The sequence below is a fragment of the Phragmites australis genome, chromosome 6, assembly GCF_958298935.1.
Source record: "Phragmites australis chromosome 6, lpPhrAust1.1, whole genome shotgun sequence".
In the NCBI taxonomy this organism is placed as follows: Eukaryota; Viridiplantae; Streptophyta; class Magnoliopsida; order Poales; family Poaceae; genus Phragmites; species Phragmites australis.
In genome coordinates, this window is record NC_084926.1 from 21,187,324 (window position 1) to 21,204,737 (window position 17,414).

The window sequence follows — 17,414 nt, forward strand, 5'->3', positions numbered from 1 at the left end:
TGTTACCGTCACACTCCAACTCCTATCCTATGTGAGCCACACATGTATCGTGGACAGCGCAAGTTAACAAAGCACTATGTCTCCACACACGAATCCGAATCCTCTAATTTTTAGGTGTAAAGTCCAGAAGTAATAGTAAAATATGAGATGACGAATAGTAATACGTCATTAAACACTATAGCAAAGTTACTGTAACAGGTGCATGAATTTGCTGTCTGATTTTACTGCATCAGTTGGTGAAATCAGGGATCTCATTCCCCCACGCACATCCGGCCCCTCTCCCACGCGGTCTCCCTCGCCCAAACCCTCGCCGCCGCCATGGCCACTGCCCCCACCGCCGCCGCTGCGGCCGCGCTCACCGGCGCAGCCACCGCCGCGCCCAACGCGAGGCGCTGCACTATCCCGCGCCATCTCCCCGCCTTCTGCCGCGCCCACTCCGCCGCTTCCATCAGATGCTCGGCGGTGGCCCCTGCCGCGCCGACGCCACCATCGGCCCCGGCGCCTCCCGCCACCCCGCTCCGGCCGTGGGGCCCCACTGACCCCCGCAAGGGCGCCGACATCCTCGTCGAGGCTCTCGAGCGCTGTGGCGTCAGCGACGTCTTCGCCTATCCCGGCGGCGCCTCCATGGAGATCCACCAGGCGCTCACGCGGTCCCCCGTCATCACCAACCACCTCTTCCGCCACGAGCAGGGCGAGGCCTTCGCGGCCTCCGGCTACGCGCGCGCGTCGGGACGCGTCGGGGTCTGCGTAGCCACCTCGGGACCCGGCGCCACCAACCTCGTCTCTGCGCTCGCTGACGCGCTGCTCGACTCCATCCCGATGGTGGCCATCACGGGCCAGGTCCCCCGCCGCATGATCGGCACCGACGCCTTCCAGGAGACGCCCATCGTGGAGGTCACACGCTCCATCACCAAGCATAACTACCTGGTCCTCGATGTCGATGACATCCCCCGCGTCGTGCAGGAAGCCTTCTTCCTCGCCTCCTCTGGTCGCCCGGGGCCGGTGCTCGTTGACATCCCCAAGGACATCCAGCAGCAGATGGCTGTTCCGACCTGGGACACTCCCATAAGTTTGCCTGGATACATTGCACGCCTGCCCAAACCTCCTGCGACCGAATTGCTGGAGCAGGTGTTGCGTCTTGTTGGCGAGGCACGGCGCCCTGTTCTTTATGTTGGTGGTGGCTGCGCTGCATCTGGTGAGGAGTTGCGCCGCTTTGTGGAGCTGACTGGGATACCAGTCACAACTACTCTGATGGGCCTCGGCAATTTCCCCAGCGATGACCCATTGTCCCTGCGCATGCTTGGGATGCATGGCACCATATACGCAAATTATGCGGTGGACAAGGCCGACCTGTTGCTTGCATTTGGTGTACGGTTTGACGATCGTGTGACAGGGAAAATTGAAGCTTTTGCAAGCAGGGCTAAGATTGTGCACATTGATATTGATCCAGCTGAGATTGGCAAGAACAAGCAGCCACATGTGTCCATCTGTGCAGATGTTAAGCTTGCTCTCCAGGGCTTGAGTGCTCTCCTGGAAGGGAGCGTACCACAGAAGAGCTTTGACTTTGGCGCATGGCATGATGAGTTGGATCAGCAGAAGAGGGAGTTCCCACTGGGGTTTAAAACTTTCAATGAGGAGATCCCGCCACAATATGCTATCCAGGTTCTGGATGAGCTGACGAAAGGGGAGGCCATCATTGCTACTGGTGTTGGGCAGCACCAGATGTGGGCGGCACAATACTACACTTACAAGCGGCCGCGGCAGTGGCTGTCTTCAGGTGGTCTGGGGGCAATGGGATTTGGGTTGCCAGCTGCTGCTGGTGCTGCGGTGGCCAACCCAGGTGTCACCATCGTTGACATTGATGGGGATGGTAGCTTCCTTATGAACATTCAGGAGTTGGCGATGATCCGCATTGAAAACCTCCCGGTGAAGGTGTTGGTGCTGAACAACCAGCATCTGGGGATGGTGGTGCAGTGGGAGGACAGGTTCTACAAGGCCAATCGAGCACACACGTACTTGGGAAACCCAGAAAATGAGAGCGAAATCTATCCGGATTTCGTGACGATTGCTAAAGGTTTCAACGTTCCAGCAGCCCGTGTGACGAAGAAGAGTGAAGTACGTGCATCAATCAAGAAGATGCTTGAGACTCCAGGGCCATACTTGTTGGATGTCATCGTCCCGCACCAGGAGCATGTGTTGCCTATGATTCCAAGCGGTGGAGCTTTCAAGGACATAATCCTGGATGGTGATGGCAGGACCGTGTATTGATCCAAATTTCGGCAAGCGCCACTGCTACCCCTGCCTTTGTTTGACATGCATATGGGCTACAAGAGTGATGTGCCCAATAATTGTGATGTTCTATCGGTTAGTAGGGTGTCAACTTTGAACCATCCATGTTGAACCATGTCGTTTGCTAATTTGCGTGTTTGAGGTACTCTGGTATGGCAGTCTAAATTAGCTTCCAGCCTTCTAGTTCTGTAGTCTGTGTTGTTTTTGTGTAGGCATATGCGTCATAAGAGATCATGTAAGTGCCTTGTGCTACATACGAATAATAAGCACTTCTACGCTGTGATTCTGAATTTGTTTCTGAGTTTGAAGTGTAGTCTGTCAACTTAAGGTTGTCCCTGCTTGACTAAGTATTTCATCATATAGCTAGTCTGTCAACTAGTCATTGTTTTTTGCCAAAACGAAAGTAGAACATCATTTTTCTTTGGTCGGCCCTTTCTTCCCTTTTTTGTTATGATTCTCCAACTGGGGATTCCAATTCAACCAGGTATGAGCAATTGTGCATGAAAAAGTGTACCGTTGCGTATGGCACCGCCTAAATCATCTTTACCTGCACAAAACACCAGCTCCAAACGATCTGAACATGCTAGTAACATTTTAATCCGGCTTCTGGTTACGGTGTTGTCTTCTGTAGTGAAGAAAAATTGTAGTGTGTTCAGTCCCTGTCTCCTTTCAATTTTGAATCTTTAGGTTCAGTTGAATGCCAAGCGGCAGCTCGACTTAAATTCCAGTCTGAAACATAGTGAAAGGCTTGCTCCGCGCAACAGAAGCTGTAGAGTGCAGACCCAGCGCCAGCATCTGAGAGGTTTGCTCTAATTGAAACGCTTGTGCCCGACTGCCTGCCTGGTAGGATGGTGGAACTGGCACCAATGCTGCTCTTGCTTCAACTACTGAATCCTGCAAGGTGCCGCATGGATGATGCGACGAGGTAGGAAATAGCGATGGGAAGGCTAGCAAGGTTCTCAGCTGCACATTGCACCCATAACCCCGGGCCACCATGTACTTCCCTCGCCGGAGTTTATCAGTGCTCTCGACTCTCAAGACTCGGCTGCAAGTGCTGCATTCACTGCTCCAAGATCTTCATCTGGAAAATGCTAGACCGTGCATCACCATTTAAACACAGCTCCAGCATCCAGACACCGGGCATTTTATCTTCCTTTGCATTGCATGCTTCAGTCAGTGGTCGCAGTGTACTTGGCTTCACATCCACGGCCCTGAAGATCACTCCAGCGGTGCAAGATCAGTTTCTGAATGCCAGCAAGCAAGGACAGGCAACGAAGCCTAAAGCTTGTAAACACCTGCCATCCCACATTGCACTTCTGAGATGCAAAGATCTGATGATTAATCTTCAGGCTGCGAAATCTATACTTCTGAACATTCAGCTGCCAGATGATGCTCCAACAAGAACTAGATACGCATGTCTGCTCAAGAATGCAAGTCCACAGCTTGCATGATCTAGAGGACATATAGTTTTGCCGGTCAATGATAGTATAGAGGAGGGTCCTTAATAACTTCAGGGAAACATGGCAGGTGCGTCCCATGCGTGGAAAAAGCTTTCTGGCACGCGTACACGTACACAAGCACACAGGCGTATCTTACAGTCACAGGGTCTTTTCCTCTGAATTCTGAACCTACGATGAGTTCCGTTATTTCTATAGTTTAATTGAAAATACCCATTGTTGAAAAAAAAAGAAGCTCCATTTTTCTTCTGCTGATTGCCAAGTTTATCTCGCAAGTTCGTCCACAAAAGGAGCTAACAGATAATTTCAACGAGGTTTCCCTTCCATTTTTCAGTATTTTAACACAGGAGTAATATGAAATGCATACTCCAAAACATCTCAGATAAGTTTGTGCGCCATTAGGATGCAACAACATTCTCTATTCATGTGCAGCCTCACGTTTCTTTACTGTGGGCGCATGCACACCGATTATTTGCTCTAATTTTTTTTGTAATCATGCATGGGGGTCAGTGGTTAAAATAACAACATCCTCGGTGTCAGAAAGACTTGGGACAGAGAGAACTTGTGCACGGCGGAGATGCACCATGTGATGCTTATCAGCATGTCGGCTGACACATTTTTTACGTGTTTACACGTGGGCAAGCAAAGCCATGGGGTCGAAATACTTGGGTCCGCTACTGAAATGGACGAAGATGCTTCTGCAAACACCAACGGAAATCATCGGGGAAAATGGACAGCGTTGGGAATGGCGGCGGGGCTCTGTTGCAGTAAAACCTACGGTATCCAAATAAAGAAAGAAGCAGTGGGCGGTGGAACAGCTGGGCGCTAACAAAAATACACCACACATTAACTTCTCGAGCAACACACTGCGTCGCCTTCGGTGAGACCTCACCGACCTTGCCGTCACACATTGACTATCGGGTAAAAGAATTTATACGTTGCCTCTCTCTTCTTCCCTGTTAATACCATCCGCTTTAGGCCCTGTTTGTTTCAGCTTCGGATTCTGGTTTTCAGCTTTTATAATCCGAAGCTGAAACAAACAGGCAGCTTTTGGTTATAGCTTTTTAAAATCTGTTGGTTGGATTGTGAGAATCTGGGAAGCTGGTTTTTCTCAGCTTTTGATAGATTGTGAAAGTCTATTTTACTAAACTGTCCATTAAATTTTTTTAGAATCTACAGTCTAAAAGCTTTTCACAATCCAGCTTTTCACAATCCAGCTTTTAACAATCCAGCTTTTATAAGCTGTTTTTCAGAATCTCTAGCTGAAACAAACAGGCCCTTAGCCTTTCTTTTGACCTGCTCGTTCAATAGTTCGATTTGTGTATAACTAGGGGTAGAAAATTATATATATACAATGCAAAATTCAGATTGTGTGACAATAGAAATAGAAACAGGACTATCCAGAGGATCGAATCTTTCATTCCACTATTAAAAAACAAAATAGTGTTTTTACATAGAAATTCTAACTACAAACACCATGAGAATTGCTCACATCGAGTCCGATGGAGGTCAAAGGCAATGTGAGTTATGTGACACCTAGTCGAAACAAGGTGAAGCCAATGCATCGCTTGAGGACTCAATTAGAAACCTTACTGTCGTCTTTGTGCAAGTAACCGATGCGGCAATAGCTCGGAGATATCCATTACCCTCCCTTTGGTCCACGCCGATGTGATCCCAGCAGCACAAAAGCACATCACAATGTAGCACACCTGCTACGGACGTTTCCAATGCCTATTAGGAACTGAGGAACATGCATAAACACGCTTGTGACTGAATCAGCCCAGATAAATATCCCAAGAAACAATTGAGTTAAATGGCATTTAAATCATGATCGATCAGCCTCATGTCACAAATCAGCACAGTTTTCACGCGGAAAACACATATACAAGCGTGTATTTAGTCAAAGTCTATTTGTTTTTCGATATGCTTTCCGGTCCAAGAAATGGTAAGAAGTTCACTTATAAACTGGTGAGCGCTCTTTTGCTTTAGTAATATAGTACTAATCTTAATGCTTCTGTAATTTCTGAAATGAGTCTACTTTCAACAAAAGGCACATGTTAAAGACCAGAGTGTTTAAATGAACGTCTCTTTGACACAAGGGAGTACATACTATTTTGTAACACTTAGACTGGTTGCCAAATTGGCACGAACGATTTTTTAGAAGATTATTATAGTATTAAAATTTTAATTGGTGTTAAAGAACAATAAGTATAAGAATATAGCACATCGATATTTTACATGACTAATACGTTTAGTACTATATATTGTACTATTATTTGAGAGACATACCAGCTAGTGTACTCACCAAACTAAGCATAGTACAATCCTCTTCCATTAATAAGGTGGGAAAATCTATTTGTAACTTAAAAACTCCACATGTTCTTCGCATGAAAAAGTTAATTATAAAATATTCACATATTCCAAATGACGTCTAAGACGAACGAAATAATTCACAATCATGTTATATAACATTACTTGTTACATTAAATCAGAATCTCATTCTGGTTCTCAACTCCTGAGGTAATAGGTGTGTAACGAAATAGATTAGTGAGACTTCAAATACTTCAGCATGTAGTAACTAATTTTTCTATCAAAAACAGGAGAATGCAGAAGAGCATGCACTGTCAAATAAATGGATTAGTAAGAAGTTTGTAACGAAATAGAGTAGTGAGACATAGATACTTCAGCATATATGGATTTATTTTTCTATTAGAAACAGGAGAATATAGAAGAAACAATAGTTATCCTGGCCATCTAAATAGACCTGGCAACGGGACGGACCCGGATCAGGTGCACCAAGAATGCACCGACTCAAAACTTAAATAAAAAACCCGACCCGCCTCCAAAACGCTTAACAGATGAACCTTGATCCGATCCCGAACTTAGTGAGGACCTCAAACCCAACGAGGTCCCCGCAGATGGCGCACATAGGCGTGAGCATGTGATGGCGCGAGTAGCAGTGGGCGTAGGCTGGAGCAACGGTGAGGGCTGGCAGCGGCGTGAGGTGCGCACGGGCGGCGGCTCGGTGGCATGGTGTGAGGGCACGCAACGACGGCTCGTCGACGGTGGTGGGAGGGGACAGACGACACGAGCGGAAGGGCTATCAAGCAGGCTGGACTGCAGGAGCAGACTAGGGTTTGCTAGTCTGAATCGATGTTATAAATTTATTATCAAACATCTGCATAAGAAAAATTATCCTCACACACGACCGATGACCCACGGGTCAAATTTTGCACCCACTGACCCACCCATCCCCTCTCGTTTGCCAGCCTTAAATCTAAAGATCCGGCAAACCACAAAACTGCGATCACCTGGACCCAGATGCAAATATCTTTCATTTCACTCACCCATCTGCAATTCTGCAGAGACGGGACAGGAGTGATTAGTTCCAATGCGTTTTCCGTGCGGACCGGAAGGCCCTGACCCACTGACCCGCACCGTCGTCCTCGCTAGCCGCTAACACTTGCGGCGCGCGTTACAAGTAGCCTGTAGCGATAGAGTTACAGCCAACCAAAAGTTACCTACAGCTCACTCCAACGGGCGCAAGAACCAAAGAGGCAAGAGCCAGGCCCAGAGGCCAGAGCCACCAGACCAGAGGCGTGACTGACTGAGGGGGTTGAGAGCAGAGTGGGCGAAGCAGAGAGGCAGAGGAAGAGGGAGCGCCATCAGCCATGGGCGAGGTAATGGCTGCAGCTTCTTGTCCGTTCTTGGTAGCAATGCGCGGTGTTCCTACTCCCAGAATGATAGAGGTGGGGGGATCTTGACGTGCTTTTCTTTGGGCGTTTTGTGTCGATGCAGGAGGAGAAGGTGAAGGAGTCACCGGCCGACAGTGGCAAGGAGGCAGAGGAGAAGAAGGGCGAGGGGGGAGGAAGGGAGGAGAAGGGGGAGGACAAGAAGGAGGAGGCGCCTCTGCCGCCGCCGCCGGAGGAGGTGGTGATGCGGGTGTTCATGCACTGCGAGGGGTGCTCGCGCAAGGTCAAGAAGATCCTCAAGGGATTTGATGGTAATGGAGTGAGGTGTTTCCTTTTCTGTTTTACTATTGCGCCGTTGTGTTCTTGGTGTATTCTGTGCATGTTTTTTGCTGGGGTTTTCTTAGGACATTACACCTCTATCTTGTGCTTTCTTTGATTGTTAAACCAAGATGTACATATTTTCTCTTTCTCTGCTGGGTTTTTGTTTATGCCCTTGGTTTATTAGATGGAGCCAGTTTGGGTTTGGTATTGGGCCACTCGAGTCTCGAGGTTCTGTTGTTGTTTTGTTGGAGGAAGATTATTTCGTTGGCTAGAGTTCTTGGCATGTTTTTTTCCTTAATTAAATATGAAGTAATTTCTCGAGGTTACTTTTGACAGGGCAAACTTTTAGTTCTTGTGGTCATTTGAATGCAAGTATTTTTTTTGTTATTTTTACCGAAGGGAGGTTGTGTTAGGTGCCTCCTTCAGAAGGTTTTGAGTTTGAAAACTTTTGTATTTTCGGGCTGCTGCTTTCCTTTGTAGTTGTGTATATCATGTTTCTTTTTTGCAAAGCCACTTCCCCCCCATGATTTTCTGTGTTGAAATCTTTGAAGTTTGAACTCAAAATTTGGAGTAGTAAGCCTGAGCAGTTTCGAAGCGAGAAAATGTGGGTGTTTTAATTTCCTGTGGCATTTGAAGTGGTTAGGTGAGCAAATGCTTGCTTGGAGGAGACCGTTCTGACTTCTGAGTCACACGTGTATCCTGTGTTAATGGTGAAAAAATATATAGATCCAAACAACCTTAACTCCTAATCAGAAATCCCATAATGCGAACCACGGCCTCTAGTGTATGTCCCTTTTCAGCAGCATATCTTTAAAAGAATTTTCAGGTTCCCTTAAAAATGTAAATTTGTTTTCCTCATTAGATAGTAGACTATAATAAAGATTCTGGATGTATCGTAATTTGACTGGTTATTATACTCTCAACTCGGAAACTAAAGCTCATGAGTTTATCTGAAATAAGTATGCAGTCTCTTTGTGCGATGGTTCCAAAATTGTTTACTCCCCGCCACAAATGTTTCATCAGTTGTGCTTCCAAGTCTGAAAATTAGTCTTATGATATGCAGGTGTGGAAGATGTTAGTGCAGACTCTAAGGCACACAAGGTGGTCGTGAAGGGGAAGAAGGCAGCTGCTGACCCAATGAAGGTGGTGGAGCGCGTGCAGAAGAAGACAGGCCGCAAGGTTGAGCTTCTCTCGCCATTGCCACTGCCAAAGGAGAAGAAGGAAGATGAGAAAAAGGAAGAGCCTGAACCACCAAAACCTGAAGAGAAGAAAGAGGAGGTGAATTATACAGCCCAAATAGTTCTTGACAACACTGACAATGACACTTTTGTTACCAATTTGGAGTAACATCAATTTCGCTTCCATTCTGTACTATTGTTGACTGTATGATGTGGAATTGAGACCTTGACGTTTTGTTTTGTACTAAAGCCCATGGTTGTTGCCGTCGTGCTCAAGGTGCATATGCATTGTGAGGCCTGTGCGCAAGTGATCAAGAAGAAAATCCTCAAGATGAATGGTACATTTTTGTTGCCACATCTCGCTTGTATTGTTAATTGTAATATAGCTTTCAGTTACTTCACTAAAATTTTGTTTTTGATGGGTCATGTTTTATATTTTAGCAAGGTAAAATACATTTTCATGATTGCATCGATCAAGGATGATAGTCTGTCTGTCAAAACCTGGTAACTGTTACTTTTCTCCAAAAGGATGCAATATTTGCTTCATACGGGATATGCTCTGTTTCAGCTCCATATGCTCGCCTGAAATTAAACTGAATATATGTTACAAGTAAACACAACACATAATATGTTAGAAAAGATTTACTTCTTCACGTGCACTAAGCCAGTAAGTACTTTCTTTAAAAAATGATCTTTGTATTAAAGCGTTGCAAATTTTGTTGTATATTATTGATCAACGATTAATATCAGTCCAGGGAACAATGTCAAGTAATCCCCCAAAATTTCCCATTTCTTTCTGCAGGGGTGCAATCAGCAGAACCAGACCTGAAGGCTTCTCAAGTCACTGTGAAGGGCGTGTTTGAAGAGGCTAAGCTCGCTGATTATGTGCATAGGCGCACTGGCAAGCATGCTGCTATTGTCAAGTCTGAGCCGGTTGCAGCTGAGAATGCTGGCGATGGCAATGCCAAAGACGACAAGAAGGCAACTGAAGGCGATGAGGAGAAGAAGGATGATAACAAGGAGGAAAAGAAGGATGGTGGAGATACCGGTGTAGACGAGAAAGAAGCGGATAAACAGAAGGATGATAGCAATGCTGGTGGTGGTGAAGAGAAAGACCCTGCAGCCATGGCTAACCTGTATATGCATTACCCAAGATTCAACCACCCGAGCGGATATGGTGCTCCCGGCTATGCCTACCAATACGCACCTCAGCTCTTCAGCGATGAGAATCCGAATGCTTGCTCGGTGATGTGAAAAGCCAGAACCATGAGATCTTAAGTGGGTAAATAAGAGGGGAATTGGGTTATCCCTTAATTTTGGAGGTGTATCGCAGGAACTGCCCTTGAGGGGGTGATATTGGTAGCTTCAACAAAGGCCCGCGCTATTTTGTCTAGAACTCTAGACTTCTCCCCCCCCCCCCACCTCCTCTTAGCTTGAACTTCTTTTACTTTATGGATATTATCTATGTAAGCTAATTACTAGGATTTTGCCTTGTACTTTCTCATCTTTTGACTTCTTTTTTTTTTTGTATAAATTGTATAATATTGTTAGTTTTGATATAGCTTGTTTCTACTCTATTATTGCCACCAAATTATCGTCAGGAACAGAAGTGAACTTTCTTGGTTTAACATTGCATATGTCGTCTTAGTTTGAGGTTTCACAAACTTAAGCTGATGAACAAGATGCAAGTTCATTTCTCTTGTTTCTTATGTTGAGCTTATTTCAATCTGACCCGATTCTTCTTGTAGAGCATCCGCTGTCGTATTGTACTTTTAGAGCTATTTATCAGCATTACCTAGCTGGAAATAGTTAAGTCTTTTTCTTTGTCGGGTGCTTTCTTTTTGTCGGATGCTTGTTATGAAGCTGGTGAAACTTCTGTCCTTGCACACTGCGAATTGTTGACACTGAAAGTTACTTTTGAAACTTTTGTAGTCTCCCTGAAACTCTCATGTGAAAGTTTAAAAAAACTATTAAAATTGCCAGGTATATGGACATGATCTATAACCATGCAAAGTTTCAAGAACATATCTGATCTTGTGAGATGTGAAAAACGATGAATTGTTCGAGAACTTCTGAAAGCTTGTATGCTGAAAAGAGTTTTCAACATTTTCAAAAGAAGGTTAATCTATTCTCCCACTGAAGTAGCAGGAGCATAGGAGGCTAGCGAGGCCAGTGGTGGTGCGAGCGGTCAGGATTCAAAGGTAGGAAAGAAGTGTTCCTCATGTGCAAGCATGGGTCCGTGCATCCATCCAGGGCACTATCATGGCTCGGAGCTCGGAGCAGATAAAGCCGGCCGATTAGGGCTGAACGAAAAGATGGAAGCTACTTCAGTTTTAACTTGTCTAGATAATAAATTAGCTCATGAGTCAAACGAGTCAGAATAATCATCTACATCATATCGTTTTCTTTCACGATTATCAGTTTGTTGATTAGTCATCTTCATCTTCGATGTAAAGACTTCTCGTCGGTCTACTTAGCTTTCTATTGGTTAGCTTCTCGTTACGATACGGTTCTTATCTTTTTTTTTTCTCCTATCAATCATTACTTCAGATTTTGTATGTATAGATGTATGTGTGAGGAACGTTGTTTTATATATTTTTTGGAGGAATATTTTGTTCCAGTAGCAGAACATATATTAGTGAATCTGTCTGCTGTTGTATCACATGTGGGTTTAAAAAACTTTTAAAAGAGATACAATTTATAATAATTATATCTCTAATTAAACCATACAAAGAAGTACTATATTTGTAAATATCATTACTATTGTTATATGATTTTATCGATATATTTTTTAATAAATATTAATATTCTTTTTATTGTAATAATGAGCTACTGGTAAACTAAACTAGCTGACTTACCAGCAAAACAAACCAAACCAAACTAACTTTTCTGCTCGTTATATTAAACGAGCCAAATAAACCGAGTGCTAACAGCTTATCCAGCCATACGGCCGATCCCTTCGCCTTTTTCCTTGGAAAAAAAACGAAAAAGAAAACGATAGGCTGATGGATGGATAGCTTGGCTTCACACTGCATCTACTCAGGGCACTCACCGTCACTGGTCACAGAGACACCGCCATCGGTCACGATCGCCGGCCGGAAAGCAGGTCGCCGTAAACATCCAGCCAGCTCTGTGGCGGTTTCTTTGCCACTGTGGTGAAAGGAAGGAGCATGGAGGTCTGCAGTGACTTGACTCTGCAGCCATGCCGATCTGGTGTGTGCCATCAAAGTCTCGTGATCCCGCTCTACTGCTCCGCACTAAATGCGGCTATAGTGTGCCATGTCGTACATCTCATCCGGTGGCGATTTGCAGAACATGTAGAGGTAAAAACATCGCCCTTTTTTTCATCGGTAACGAAGCTATCGGCACGTAACTGGGCTTGCACGAGAGCATGAGTTTCTATACGCGTGACGATGGACGCATTAGCGTGTCGTGTATAATGCAAAATGTGTATATATGTGTCTTTCTTGTAATCGGAAAACATGTGTCTCACAAAAAAGAAAAGGAAAAAGGAAAACATGTGGTTTTTTTTAGCGAATTGCACTTTGCACCACCAAAACACCGGCTCCCGTCTCACAAACCAGAGCCAAATGCTGGTCCGTCCGTTTGCTGATGAGTGATGACCAAACGGATGGACAAGGAGGAGTCCTACTCCTAGCACGGGCAAGTGTATGCATGACCATAGCACAGTTCCCTGTTGGCAATGTGAGGGCGTCCGTCTCGGGCTTGCACATATGGAGCTGACATGGATAAAGACCAGACCTTCCCGTTGTGATATGCTCCCATTCCTAATAGCAACGGCAAACGCATTCGTGGCATGCTGTCATCTGGTGCGCGGTGTGAACCGGTGACAACATGGTTAATCATTTCATGTTGATGCAAGTTGTGCTAATGCTACTTCATAAACCCTCTGCAAGATCCGGTGTTTAGGGAGTTGGTTGTGGGGGGGAGGGGGGACAGAGTTGAAAGCGAGGGACCCAAGATCAATGCAGCTGACCAGATTTTTTATGGGAACGTCTATATCCACATATGTACATGAACGACTGGTGAGACCTCATTACCAATGAAAAAACCCGTTCAACTTCTCTCGTTGCTTGATAAAAAAGAAAAGAAAAGAAAATTGTATTCACATTTATTTTGCTGATAAATGATCAACGTTGTGTTGATTGATCAGCTATAAATAATAGATTTTTTAATAATACTACTTTATTAAAAAATTATAAAAATAATAACCAAATCCATAAAAATATTGGCACTCCATATGCCGACTTCCTATATGGCAGTGGACTCAGGATTCTGTAAGCATGCATGTGCTGCCGAAAAGGCCTGTCAGCACTCCGCATGCTGACAGGCCACCGGGTACACACTGACATGGTTGTTGGCCAACGGGAGAGCTCACCGTCCTATCGGTACTCGCTTTGCCGACAAAGCTCGTCGACATTCCAAGTACCGACATGTGCCATTTCAGTATTTTTTGATTTTTTTAATAATATTATTTATTAATTTAGGAATAATCAATTAATGAGGCATATGCAGAGTAAAAGTCAGTGTGCATATGTCAGCACTAAACAATACCGCTTGTATTATTGAAAAGGTTAAAGTGCGGGAACCACCACATGCCATACAGGACTGTAGCAAAGATGGTGGCATATTCAATACATTTTCCACTCCATCATAGACATGTACCGATGACAAATCTAACATGCCTTAGGGAATTTAAATAAGGTACATATAGAAAGTAACGAAGATATTGGCATGTATGGTATAATTTTGAAAGTAACCTAGATATGTACTAATTCTAAACCTAACATGCTTTAGGGAATTGAAACTATCCGATTACTATTAACACTCTATTGAGTGTAGCGTGGGCACTTTCCCTTCCTCACCGCCTCATGTTTAGCTTCACGAGCCCAACGTGCCCTCTCACGCTTCTACTCCCTATCTGCTTCACGTGCCTCCGCTTTGAGGTGGTTATGCTCTTCCTTCTATAGGCGTTTATGGGTCGTCTCTCTCCTCTCATCGGCTTCCATTTCATGGAATCGTCTCCATACCGCTCGATCTTGGGTGTGCATGAGGAAGACATCTTCTTCACTCTGCCCATTATCGATCCACTATATGAAGTCGCATAGTGGTGGCGGAGACTAGCAAAGAAAGAAAAATTCGTAAGTGGTAAATGACAGATAGTTGCGTTTTAGTTCTGCAATATGTGAGTACCTGGTTGCGGTAGCCACCACAGATGTTGCTCTTCGGTGGGTTGTACTCGTAGTTGGAGCATATGAAGAACTTCATGCCATAGGTGTCCGAAAAGTCGTTGGATTCCCTAACCCTACACATATCTCCACACCAGCACATTAGAATCTCGAACCCAATAAGCAAAAGATCTGACATTGACTTCTTTTGGGGAGGATCAGAGATCATTTTTGTGAGAGGAAAAGGCTTTGGTTTGTTAGGACAAGTTGGCTCCTGGGCTGCTATTTATATAGAAAATCAGTGCTGGTTAGAGATTTCACTAGAAAGCTAGAGTAAAAAAAGGCTACTCCTGGAAAGGCTACGTCTGAATAGTCTAATTCTGAAAAGCCAACGTCTGAAAAGCCTACTTCTTAAAAGGCTACGTCCAACAAGTCTAAGTCTAAAAAGGCTACGGCTGAAAAGGCTATGCCTGAAAAAGCTACGTTTGTCAAGGCTACTTCTTAAAAGGTTATGTCTGAAAAAGATATGTTGCAAAAGACTACTTCGGAAAAGGCATCAAATTCTAAAAAGCCTACATCTTAAAAGGCTATATCTTAAATCTTTGCATTAGTGTAAAATGTTACGATTATTGTTTTACGTAAGGCTTAACGGTAATATTAATGTAATTGGCTTAACGGTAATGTGAAGGGTTTTAATTTGAAAAGTTGGAAGTGAATGATTTATTGGCTAACACGACAACACGCTAATAGGTTTTTGAAGTGGATACGATTGCATGATGCTATGCTTTGGGATCGACCGAGATCACAAGTAATAAAGACATGCCTTATAACATACTACAAATATAAACATCCTACACGATATGACAACCAAATGATAGAAATAACATAAAGATGTCAAAGTACTGTCTAATGGCGTTGTCAAGGAGCATCGCCATGGCCACTGGCGCACTTGTTAGGCACGCCAGCCACCTGCTCTGTGTTGCACGTGGTCTGTAGAGTACATCAAGGGCTCACGCGGAGGATGGCGAGGCCGTGCAATGTCTGCAAGGGTTGTAAGGTCGAGCTGTGACGGTTGCGTCGATAGAGGTGCCTCTGCTGTCTATGACGGGCCCTCTTTGTCAGGCGTGATGGCGAACTAGTCGTTTGAGAGGGAGTGCATCGAGTCGGACGCAGTGTTGAAGGAGCCTGGAACTGTTGCATGGTTCCACCATGTCAAATACCATGCATCACATTTTAATTAAACTATAAGGTGCAAAGCTCAAGCAATCAAATTGCGAGTGGAAAACCTGGAACTGTACCACTAGAGCGGAAACCAGGAGTCAGCATGTAGCCCAATAGTGGTGGCTGAGACATCGACACTGGTTCCTTGTAAAAGCATGGTACTGTAGCCTGAGTGCACGGAGGAGACCTCGCTTGTGTGGTAGGATCGACGACGCCCGATAACATCTGGCACGAAGCGCGTTAAAACCCATCGAGGCAACAACATGCAAGATGACATACACTAGCCATTAGCTTGGTCGGGTCAACCTGAGATGGGACAGACTCCCAGCTGTCCATGAAGTCTAGTAGCTCCGTGTCGACGTTCTTGCACGTATCCGACTGCAATGCACGAGAGAACACATTTAATATAAGAATGGAAGTCATTACAATACAACAAGCATCATGTACCATTGCGTGGTACGCCCCTGCCGCCTCTCTAGAGAAAGTGTCGGTGACCTCCGACTTGTGTTGTGGAGGCTCCGGAGGCACTGGGATGCACCTAACATGCGTCCTCCATCGTACGGTCTTAAGGGCCACTGGGGACGTGGACGTTTGCAGCTGCATTCGCCCACTGCTCTACCCACAGCTTCATCTTAGCCATCCAGGTAGCATCGTACATGATGCCCTTACCCTTCCTCGTCATCCTGCAAAAAAATATATCATTACTAAATTGAAAACATGATTAGTAAAGCACCTTTAACAACAAATACTTACAATTGAGTGATGTTTGTCGGTCATTGCTGCAGGAGAAATTGTTGGTGATACCCGAACTACCTGTAGACTCTGCCAGGTAGTAGGGCACAACCGTGACGTCGAACACCAGCCACCACCTCGTAAGCTAGAGAGCCTGGTCCCTATGGCACAACTCGGAGAGGCCATGAGGTGCGCGTGTCATGACCGCCTCGAGGTCGTAAGGTGTCTAACACATCCTATCCGTTTGCAGTAGGTCATAAGCGGTAACGAACTAAGGGTACGAAGTGCGTGTCATTGCCGTCGCCCACCTCGACTGCCTGAAAAAGTAAAGTATCAGATAAGCATAATGAAACAACGGTACTTAAAGTAGTGTGTTAACTTATATTACTTACATCATGCTTTCACCAGAGCGAACCCATAACATGGCCGTCCAGTGTATTGTGCAGGCCAAACTGGCCAGTAAAGTAGAAAGAATCATTGTACAAGCTCAGGTACGGGCGGCCTATGTCGAAGTGCTCGTATGCCCATAGGTTCAGAAGCAATGAACATCCTATGATTGACGTGGAGACACTGCTCCTGCAGCAAGCCTCGCACAATGCTTGGTACGTTTGCGCTAGGACAATGGAGCCCCAACTGTTCTGAGGGACCTAGTCCTGGGGGCTATCAACAATCTGCTGTGTGAAGAAAATGAACCACTTGTTGATGATGTCTGCATGAATGCTGGTGAAGAGGACCCACTTGAACAGCCACAATAGGTACGCCTCTAGGTACTGTCGCTCTCTCCAGTCCTCTGAGTTAGGTGTGAGGTGGCCTGCCTGGAACTGCTTGACCTAGGCTTTTGATGGACTGTGGATCGAGTTGAAGCCCAGCTACTTAGGCTGTTGACCCTCAGAGATGACTCCATGGAACCTAGCAAGGAGCTCATCCCTCCACCCGACGTGCAAGTTCGGCCCGAACACTGCAGTCCTCGCTAAGGGCAAACCCATAAGCATGGATATGTCCTGCAGTGTGACAGTCATCTCACCTACGGGCATGTGAAAAGTGTGCGTCTCCAGCCTTTAGTGGTCGACTAGTGCAGTCAGTAGTGCCAGGTCAAGTGGAATCCAGGGGGCCTGATCCCTAGTCGGGTCGAGGAGACGTGCCACCGGAAGGAGACCTGATGCCCTCAACTTATGGAAAATAAAGATTAAGAGTAAAATATCAGGTGATTCACAACAACAAACATATAATGAGTGAAGTTAGTACCTCGGGATCCAACGTTGGTCAATCCTCTAGATGTGGTCTGGAGTATGTAAACGCAAGGTGGGGTAGAGTTGGTTGCCCTCCAAGAGTGTT

General features: G+C 45.4%; 2 protein-coding genes across 2 annotated transcripts; both read left to right on the forward strand.

The window, feature by feature from the left end:
- The first annotated feature begins 210 nt into the window (after positions 1-210).
- LOC133922100 (acetolactate synthase 1, chloroplastic) lies at positions 211-2,579 on the forward strand. Its single transcript, XM_062367274.1, has one exon. The coding sequence runs from the start codon at positions 319-321 to the stop codon at positions 2,266-2,268; it is 1,950 nt and encodes a 649-aa protein (XP_062223258.1). The 5' UTR covers positions 211-318; the 3' UTR covers positions 2,269-2,579.
- Positions 2,580-7,194: 4,615 nt separating this feature from the next.
- LOC133922102 (heavy metal-associated isoprenylated plant protein 7-like) lies at positions 7,195-10,494 on the forward strand. The gene is made up of 5 exons (XM_062367275.1): positions 7,195-7,426; positions 7,545-7,749; positions 8,823-9,037; positions 9,188-9,275; positions 9,740-10,494. Exons 1-5 carry the CDS (start codon positions 7,418-7,420, stop codon positions 10,189-10,191), a joined length of 969 nt encoding a protein of 322 aa, XP_062223259.1. The 5' UTR covers positions 7,195-7,417; the 3' UTR covers positions 10,192-10,494.
- Positions 10,495-17,414: the final 6,920 nt, after the last annotated feature.

Bases quoted from the DNA above. Each gene is read 5' to 3' on its own strand.
- LOC133922100 (XM_062367274.1), top strand. From the start codon at position 319: ATGGCCACTGCCCCCACCGCCGCCGCTGCGGCCGCGCTCACCGGCGCA.
- LOC133922102 (XM_062367275.1), top strand. The intron at 7,750-8,822 runs GTAATGGAGTGA...TATGATATGCAG, and splicing joins GATCCTCAAGGGATTTGATG to GTGTGGAAGATGTTAGTGCA. The intron at 9,276-9,739 runs GTACATTTTTGT...TTCTTTCTGCAG, and splicing joins GAAAATCCTCAAGATGAATG to GGGTGCAATCAGCAGAACCA.